Raw genomic sequence first — 9,302 nt, forward strand, 5'->3', positions numbered from 1 at the left:
GCCACGATGCCTCGCGGGTTTGCGTCCGCTCCCACCGTGGGCTAAATTTAAGGAGGGAGCAGTGGATTGGCTTAGCTCGGTGAGTTGGATATGGTGCTAATAACACCAAGGTCAAGGTTCGATCCCCGAATGGGCCATTCACTCCAGAGCTGGACTCGATGGCCCTTCTGGGTCCCGTCCAACTCTGACTATTCTGTGATCCTTTGCTGAAGGAGATGCCAGGCAGCCTCGGTGCTGGCTCCGGATGGTTCCCAGGCGGGTGCTGAGGCATTAGCATGCTGGGCAGGACACATCCCTGGCTGGGGGACACAAAGACCCTGTCTGTGTTTGCCAGAGAATCATCTTTAGCTCCAGCTGCAGCAAAGAGCGGGTTGGGGACCAGGCTGACAGGGTAGCATTAAAAAGACATAAATTGGGGGGGTTTCTACTAAGTTGAGTTCTGTGTATAGGACACTGAGGCTGTGCCCAGACGAGAGAGCAGGGGCAGGGGCAGCCTGCTTGGTGCCCCCTGCTTGGATTTCCAGGCAGAAGTTCAAGAAATGCTGCTTTGTGCATGGTGGGAAGGAACCACTGAGGGATGGTTTTGGCACGGAAGCTGCTCCAGAGTTTAAGGAAGCGTGAGCTGCAGGGAAATCTGGTGCACTTGTACCTTGTTTTGGAGGGCAGGTCAATTCTTAGGAGATGTAGCCATTACTTTTATATCAGCCTCTCTAAAATTGCTTGAAAGATCGTCAGAGAGTTGCTTAATGAGTGTGACGGGATCCCTGCCCTGAGCAAGACCTCGGTCTGAATTTCTGGAAGGGTAAATGCTGTGAGCAAAACTCTTTATGTTGGCAAAGTAAGAATTGTGGCCATGCTGGTCATCCTTCGAGCTGCCAGGATGCTTTCCTTCTTCCACACAGGAGGGACTTTGAGCGCCTCAGAGCCATGGGGTTAAAGTGACTTTGTCTAATTCGGATCCCAAATGAGAGGAGTTATTGCTAAGAGTCCAGAGAAAGTACAGCTGTTCACTCAAGAAGTTGTGGCTGAAATTCTAAACCCGAAGCACTAGAGCACATAAAACTAAATAAAGATCAAGGATACTTCACCGTTATTTTATTATTTTGTTTTCCATATTGCAGTAATGAGGATGTTTTTTGCAGGCAGCCCTTCCCTTTCCTTTGTGGGGAGCTGAATTCCGTCCCTGGGTGGCAGAGGAGTTTGGAGTATGGACCAGGCTTCACCAGGGAACCACATTGGCTAGACCCTAAAATATTAAGCTAGTGGGACTCCTAACAAGAGCCAAGTCATGTTTTCATAGGTGCTGTGTGCAGATCATTCCTGTGCAGGAAGCTTTGTGTGTCAAATCATGCCAGAATTAGCAAACCCAGTAAGGCTGTAATTGTAACTAAAGCAATCCAGGCTTTGTTTAGCCAGGCTGTGGTGTTTGTTGTGCCTTAACTGCCAAGGCAGTTGCCTGGGAGGGTGAAGTGTAGTTCTCTTTGCAATGGTAAAAATGTTGGTGCCCTTGGGGGTTTTTAACTCCCCTGTCCATCTGCAGGAGCTGTGGTAGCCTGCAATGGTTTTGTTGGCCGACAGGCAATGAAATGGTCAGTTAATGGGACAGCCACCTCTGATCTGCCATAATTTCATAACGCCAGAGGAGAACAATTTCCAGTTTTGTTATTCTGTTTCTAACAGAATGTCTCTGGCCTGTGTGAGCTCTTCATGAATTCTGACATGTGGAGACATTTCCCCAAGAATCACAGACTGGTTTGAGTTGGAAGGACCTAAAAGCCCATCCCATCCCCCCCCCTGCCATGGGCAGGGACACCTTCCACTAGCCCAGGTTGCTCCAAGCCCCGTCCAACCTGGCCTTGGACACTGCCAGGGATCCAGGGGCAGCCACAGCTTCCCTGGCCAGTCTGTGCCAGGGCCTGCCCACCCTGACAGGGGAGAATTCCCAATATCTCATCTAACCCTGCTCTTGGTCAGTGGGAAGCCATTCCCCCTGTCCTGTCACTCCAGGCCTTGTCCCACGTCCCTCTCCCTTGGAGCTGCTTTAGGCACTGATGTTGTGGCTTGGTAATGGAAAGTGCCCCCAAATCGGTGTGTGGTGGTGACTGCCCGTCCCTTTGAGTTCTCACTTGGTGAATCTGTTTTCAGATCTCAGGGTTTGGCCCCCCTGTTCCTGCTTCTTGCTCTAGCTCTGCTCTCCAGCAGTTCAGCTCGTGCCTGGGCACACGCTTCCAGTACCCATTTGCCAGCGCCTGGAATATGTTATGATCCAGCTGTAGTGAAGCCTTTCCCAAAAGTTTGGCCACCCAAACACCCCAGGGTTTTTTATTTTGATGTGGAAGGTAAGTCCTTACAGGCAGTGAAATGGTCAGTGTTGCTCTGAGTGATTCTCTGAGCTGCCCTTCTCTTGTTGCCTGGCCCTGTGTGTAGGTTCCCTTAGCCCAAGCTTGGTTAATCGTGCAGCAAGTTAATTTGCTAATTACAGTAGCTGGAAGTACCAGGAGCCTGGTTGTGGAGAAGCAGTTGGTGCCTGCTGAGACATGGTGATGAGCTGCAGCAGTTGGGGCTGGGGGAGGCTGAACCAGCACCTTCCTCCTCATCCCCCCCATTCCTGGTGCTCAGCACAGCCAGCAGTGGCAGGGGGGTTATCAGACCAGGAGCAGCAGTGGAGTGTTGGAAGGGAGGATGAACTTTGCTCGATGTAGCTGACAGGCAGCTCAACAGAGAGATCCTGGGCTGTGGTTTAACCCTTTCTTTTCGGGGTCTTGGTCATCAATGTGGAGACTACATGACTGTTTTGCATGAGCCTTTTTTTCCCATTGTTGTTCTTCTTTTCACCTTCTCATCACCCTCCAGCTTTAGGAAGATCAGAATGGAAATGCCCAAAGAAATGTGTCTAATTCATGCAGGGAATCTAAGAACACAAACAGAGACTTGTCACTTTCTTCTTTGTACAGATCCTGGAACTGAAAAGTGACGTCCTGACACCTGGGAGCATCACAGACCTGGAATGACCTGGGGAGAAGCTGCTTTGGTTGGCCATCCCTGATCTTGCGTGTCCATTAAAAGGTGTGTGTGCTGCTGGAGTGGTGCTCATCTGCTGGCTCTCAGCCTGCTTCCCAAAGCATGGGAGCTTTGCTTTTCCACAGAGCAGTCTGGGCTGTGGTGAGAGCTGCCACGTGTGCCAGCTGCTGCTGGAGCTCAGAAAACGGCCACGGTGACATCAGAAGGTGTCACCATCGGCCACATGGTAGGGCCCTGCCTCTGGAGGTTACAGTCCCTCTGCTGAGTTGGCACAATGCTGTGCAAGGGCTTGCTGTGTGCTCGAGGAGAGTCAGCAAAGTTTGAGGTGATGTGGGCGGCCGTAGCGAACGGGGGCTTTGTCCTCTACCCAAGAGGTCTCTCATTTCAGGTGCCAGCACTTGCAGTCTGGTTGGTCAAGGCTGGAAGGCTGGGCCTGGATCTGCTCTGTACCTTTGAGGGAGATCTGGACCTCTCCTGCCTGACCCCAAGGAGCCATGGAGGACAAACGCAACATCCCCATCATTGAGTGGGAGCACCTGGACAAAAGGAAATTCTATGTGCTTGGGATTTGCATGACTATGATGATCCGGGTGAGCGTTTACCCCTTCACACTCATCCGGACGCGGTTGCAGGTTCAGAAGGGCAAGAGCCTTTACAACGGGACTTTTGATGCCTTTGTGAAAATCCTGCGGACAGAAGGGACGGCTGGGCTCTACCGTGGCTTTTTGGTCAACACCTTCACCCTGATCTCAGGACAGTGCTATGTGACAACATACGAGCTCACTCGGAAGTACGTGTCACGGTACAACAACAACAACGCTGTGAAGTCTCTGGTGGCCGGCGGCTCGGCCTCCCTGGTGGCCCAGAGCATCACGGTGCCCATTGATGTCATCTCCCAGCACCTCATGATGCAGAGGAAGGGGGAGAGCATGGGCAGGTTCAAGGTGCAGAACCAAGACGGCAAGCGGCTGCTGGTCTTTGGCCAAACCAAGGACATCATTGTACAGATTTTCAAGGCCGACGGTTTTAGAGGCTTCTACAGGGGCTATGTGGCCTCGCTGCTCACTTATATTCCCAACAGTGCGGTTTGGTGGCCCTTCTACCACTTCTATGCTGGTAAGTGAAAGGAGACTTGAAACGTATCTTATCCCAGGAGACCCAGAAGCCCCTCGGATCGACTCTTGACACTGTGGATTCAGCATGATTCGCTTTCTCTCTCGAGGTGGGAGCAGAACCTGTCCTGAGCTAAAGAGCTGTGTCTGGTTGTATAGGAATTCTGCAGGTGTTGGGTGGAAGTTAAACAGAGCAGCAGTGTTTCAATGCAAATAATGACCAGGGGTCCAAGTGCTGGAGGATTTTAAACTGGATGGCTCTAGGCAAGTGGGGCTTTATGCATCTGTTTTAACTTTCTCTTCCACTGATCCCAAATAATGCCTTCTCCATGGTAGTGGGCAGGCTCTTGTGTTGGGCAGAGTTTAGGAGCCACCATGTAAGTATAGTTCATCTTTCAGTTCATGTGGACTCAGCAATCTCATATATGGCAAAAGGACTTCTAGAGCCACAAATCTCATGACAAAACCAAACAACAGGCTGAGACAAAGGCCAAATCTTCCCTGGGTTTCTGTCAGGTGTTGCTTCGGTTTTGGCAGCTTTAAAATTGGCACCAAGTCTTGGGATGAAAAACTGCACTCAGCGGAATGTTCTTTCTCCCTAGCTCAGTTCTCATACTCCTTAAGGTGTTTCCAAAGGCTAAAGGTATTGGCCAGCTAAGGTTTATTTCCACCTCTGGTGATCCTTTAGGTTTCTGCCGTACAGCATTGCACATGGTTTTTCTGCGTCTGCTTACCTAATTTCTGCCAAAAGGTGGTGGGAATGAGCAGTTTGGGTTTTTGCTGTACTGGGCCTAAAATATATCTTGGAGGTCACCTGTTCTTCAAAATCCAGATGTCTCAAAGGTCCTGTTTGCTTTCCAGAGTTCTGGTAGCTACAGGGAATGTTGGTTCTGCATTCGGGCTGCATTTAAATGGCAGTGGCAGCTTGGCATGTTGGTCCAGTGTGTACTTTGTGGGAGTGCTCCCATCAGTCTCCATGTCAACTAAGACCAAAACCCACTGTATTAACTGTAAGATTTTCACCCCAAAAGGGCTCAAAGGAGGGCATGTAAGAACAAGGCAGTTGATATGGAGAGACCAGAGCTCTCCACTTCCAGGTGTTTGATCTTTCCCTGTCTTCTCAGTGGAAATCTAGATTATGGGAAACATAAGCCCCAGCTGTCAGTGAATCTCTGCTTTGGCTGCATTTCCCAGTCCTCTGTCCCTGGAGCAGCAGCGGGGGTCACTGAACCCTCCTCGGGTTCAAAGGACACTGCTGGCCCTGATTCCAATCAATGGACAGAGCTGCTTCCTTCCCTCCTGCCAGGCAGGCTTCCTCATCATCTGAAAAAAATGGGGCTTTTGAACAGTCTTCTGTCCAACTTTAGCCATCAGAAGTGTGGGAGATTCAAATCCAATTGGCCAAGCAGCAGGAGCAGAGTGAGGAAATCTGGGATGAGCACTACATGGTGCTTTTCTCCTTAGGGATCCAGAGTGGGATACCAGGGTACCTCCTGGACAGTGTGCCCAGTAGTGACAGCTTCCTGTGCAAATCTCTGCAGACACCTTCCAATAGGGCCTTGTCTTAAGGCTTCCCCCACCTTCCAAAGAGGGTGGGTGTTTTTATACCCTGTTTTGGAGACATAGAAGCTCATTCTGTCCAGTTTGCCCCACAGGTGTGGCAGCTGATGGGAGGCTGTGGAAGGAAGCATGGGGAGTGTCCTGAAGCCACTGGTGTGATGAGTCCTGCTCCCTGTGCTGTGCCAGCTTTCTGGTTGGTGTAGGAAGCACCGCCTCGAGATTCTGTGGGAGGAGGTGTCAGGCAGAATCAGGGATTCTGCCCACTGCAAATCAGTTGGAATTAGGGGGTGGAGTTAAGGAAATGATAAGCGGCCACTGAAAGTCTGAAACTTTCCTCTCTCTCCTGTTCCCAGAACAGCTTTCGAGTTTGACTCCTAAAGACTGTCCCCATCTCCTTCTGCAAGCGATATCGGGGCCGCTTGCAGCTGCAACAGCTTCCACACTCACCAACCCCATGGATGTGGTGAGGGCTCGGGTCCAGGTAAGAGCTCAGCCTGCTTGGCACAGTCCGGGGTGGGGTTCAGCCTCAGCTCCCTGATCTCTGTGGTTTCAGGTGAGCTGCTTCTCTGCTCTCCCTGGCCCTTTCATCCTGGCTATTAGCCGCTTAATTAACCCTCAGCATTAGCAAGAGCAGCCCGGGGAGCAAGGCTGGCAGTGCTGGCCTGGCCTGCTCAGACAGGCTTTCTCTTCAGAAAGGGAGAGGTGCTTCCTGCTGCCTCCTTAGGACTCTGTGCTTTTTTTACTCCCCTCCTCAGGGAATTCTGGAGACCAGATCAAGGCTGTTGGACAGGCTGATCTGTCATCTCCAGAGTCTTCAGTTGCAGCAGAGCCTCAGAGCAGCTCAGTATGGAGTCTGGCAGCTCTGTCAATGTTTGTTCTGGCATTGCAGGTGGAAGGCAAGAGCTCCATCATTCTCACCTTCAAACAGCTCATTGCAGAGGAAGGTCCCTGGGGGCTGACTAAAGGCCTCTCTGCCCGCATCATTTCGGCCACTCCTTCCACCATCGTCATCGTGGTGGGGTATGAAACGCTGAAGAAGCTGAGCCTGCGCCCAGAGCTGGTGGACTCAAGGCACTGGTAGAGGCAGCTGGTGGAGGAGAACCTTCCTGTGAACCCTCTTGAGTTTGGACTGTCACAGGGGAGAGCCTGGGAGGCGGCGCAGCTGCTGTGCCTTTGTCTCTGGCTGGTTTCACAGCACAAGGCAGATGCAAAAGCAACTGCGCTTCACCTCTTTTGATTTGAGCGTCATGCGATGCTCTGCTGCTGGTTTTGCTTAAACCGTGACCTTTGGCAGTGCCGTTTGCCTGGGACAGTCCATTCCAGGTGTGTGAATGCATCCTGGCAAGTTATTAATTCCTTTTATTTTTAATTAAAGACTTACTGGCTTAAGCAAAAAGCCAGTTTATTCTCTTTAAATTATTTTCATCTTTGCCAAACTTCCAAGGAGAGGAGTCTCACAGCCTGCAGCAGGACCCTCTGGTGGGATGTCTCTAAGTGGCAGTTGTGCTGTGGGAAGCTGGAAGCAGAAAATAGACAAGTGAATTTCTCCAATTACCTGCATTTATTTCTAGAAGATGTGAGATGAGAGTAACCTGGAACCACTTCAGACCTGATTTCCTGCGTTTTGAATAGATCTACATACTTGTTTTGTATATTCTTGGAGAACGTGCCCTGTCTCTCATCCTCCAAACAGCAAGCTGGCTGATAGCGAGTCAGGGGCTGAGCTGGCTGTTTGGAATTAGCTGATGGCGGTTTTGACACCTAACCTGTGTTTTTAATCTGTTGTAATTTAATTATTTTAGGGAAGCTTATTCTGATTTCTGGGGAACTGAATGGTTGTCCTGTGGCCTTGTTCAGTGTGTCAATCCTGCATGTTCAGAGTGGCCGCGGCCACTTCCCACCTTAGTTAGTTTAAGCCCAGAAATGCAGTTTGGAAGTGTCCTATTGTGGTGCTGCCGGCAGCTGCATGAGAACTGAATGGGGTTTGAGCTACAATTAGATGCGAGGTGGGGAAGAAAAAACCTTGTGCTGGCTTTTGATCTGGTTCAAACCTGACTGGCATGTTCATATTGAATAAGAAGTGATGGTTCACTAATACTTAATGAGTTTAAATTCTGCTCATCCTGTTTGGGAAGGGCAAGGATAATGTTTTGCACAATTGCTGGATCAGAATCCTGAGCTATGGTCTATGTATTTTACCAGGTGAAAACTTCAGGAGGATGAAACCAGAGGCTGCTTTTTGGGGAGGGGGAGGGAAGGGATTGTTTGACTGTACTCTGCTGCTCTTGGTGGTTGAGATTTCCCTTTCATACTGCCAGCCCACATGTGGTGCTCAGCCCAGTTAGCCATGTCCAGGGGGGTTTGGGATGCACCTCCAAACAACAGAGTGCACCACCTCCATTTCCCTGCTGCCATAACCAGGAATTTTGGTCGAGGTGTTGATCCTGCCGACCTGTGGCTGTTACTGGCTTCCACTTGGCTGTCTCCTCCTGTGGGGACTCACCATGTGTGGCTCTGCCCTTCATCCCAGTGTTGGCCCTGCCCAGCAGGGACTGGACATGCCACCATATCTGCTGGAGATGGAGAGTGCTGAAGCTGCTGCTGAGGTGGGTTCTCTGCTAAGCGCAGAGCGTGATTCTAAGGTGTGGTGCTGTGATGGGCTGCGGGTGACCCATCAAAGCTCTCTTCATCCCATTCTTGTTTCCTGCAGTGCTCAGAAAGGCACTGGGTGCTGGAGCCACTGGTGGAGCTGTTGGAGCAGCACCTTCTGCACCTGCTCTGGTCACCTGTTTGTGGTTTATAAGTTGACACCAGTCGGCTCTTGCTCTAATAACAGATTCTGCTCTGAAAGGCAGAACAACAGCACCCCAAATCGCAGGGCAGCAGTAACGCTAATATTAACAGGAACAGTAACAATCGACCTCTGCCGAGTGCAGCAGGGCCAATCCCAGTGTGCGGCGTGGAGGGGCGGCAGCACCGGTGTGGGGAGACGCTGTCAAACTTAATGGTAACCAGCAACGTTCTTGACAACTAATAAACTTCAGAGACCTTCGGCTTGGTGCCTGCGTTTAAAAGCACATGACTCTCCATGCCAGGGGAGGCGGCTGCTTTGTGTCGTGTCACAGAAAGGTTTCAGCCTTTGCCTTTGGACTAGGGACTAGGAGAGGGACGTGGCCTGCCTGAGAGCGCAGGGACAGGCGGCTGCTCGGTGGCTGAACGAGCCGGGGAGAACGGGCTGGAGCACGTGGAGCGCCTGCAGTCAGCTGTGACCCAGCCCCGCCCCGAGGTCCTGGTTGGCTGTTACATGGGAAATGTCGCTTTTTTTCTCCTCTATTCGAGCTGAACTTTGCTGCTGCTTTCCTCGTTGAATTCTTCAGGCTTGATCGTTTCACTAAACGGTCGAGAGCCTCAGTCGCTGGGGGGCAGGGCGGGCATTTCCACGGGGACAGGGGAGGGAAGGACGGTTTCTCACGCTGCTCCGCTTCAGGGCCGGCAGCTTCTTGGGGCGGTGGGGTTTGTGGCGGTTTTGTCACGGTTTTGTCGCGGTTTGGGGGCGGCCCCGGGGGCGGCCCCGCGCTCTCCGCGCTGCGCTCTCTTCCCGCGCTTGCG

General features: G+C 51.5%; 2 protein-coding genes across 2 annotated transcripts in view; both read left to right on the forward strand.

The window, feature by feature from the left end:
* Positions 1–2,975: 2,975 nt before the first annotated feature.
* On the forward strand, positions 2,976–8,747 carry SLC25A44 (solute carrier family 25 member 44). Its single transcript, XM_008628728.2, has 4 exons — positions 2,976–3,066; positions 3,410–4,137; positions 6,047–6,174; positions 6,583–8,747. The coding sequence occupies exons 2-4, from the start codon at positions 3,516–3,518 to the stop codon at positions 6,772–6,774; spliced, it is 942 nt and encodes a 313-aa protein (XP_008626950.1). The 5' UTR covers positions 2,976–3,066; positions 3,410–3,515; the 3' UTR covers positions 6,775–8,747.
* PMF1 (polyamine-modulated factor 1) overlaps positions 8,252–9,302 on the forward strand; it is a 5,851-nt gene continuing 4,800 nt past the window's right edge. The window contains exons 1-2 of the mRNA XM_017727862.1: positions 8,252–8,299; positions 8,848–8,985. Coding sequence (XP_017583351.1) covers positions 8,252–8,299; positions 8,848–8,985 — 186 coding nt within the window. The remainder of the gene's footprint in view (positions 8,300–8,847; positions 8,986–9,302) is intronic.

Source organism: Corvus brachyrhynchos, unplaced genomic scaffold (assembly GCF_000691975.1).
Source record: "Corvus brachyrhynchos isolate BGI_N302 unplaced genomic scaffold, ASM69197v1 scaffold122, whole genome shotgun sequence".
In the NCBI taxonomy this organism is placed as follows: domain Eukaryota; kingdom Metazoa; phylum Chordata; class Aves; order Passeriformes; family Corvidae; genus Corvus; species Corvus brachyrhynchos.

Excerpts from the sequence above, each read along its gene's own strand:
- SLC25A44 (XM_008628728.2), top strand. The coding sequence starts at position 3,516 with ATGGAGGACAAACGCAACATCCCCATCATTGAGTGGGAGCACCTGGAC. Across the intron at positions 4,138-6,046 it reads CTTCTACCACTTCTATGCTG|AACAGCTTTCGAGTTTGACT; the intron begins GTAAGTGAAAGG and ends TCCTGTTCCCAG. Across the intron at positions 6,175-6,582 it reads TGGTGAGGGCTCGGGTCCAG|GTGGAAGGCAAGAGCTCCAT; the intron begins GTAAGAGCTCAG and ends CTGGCATTGCAG.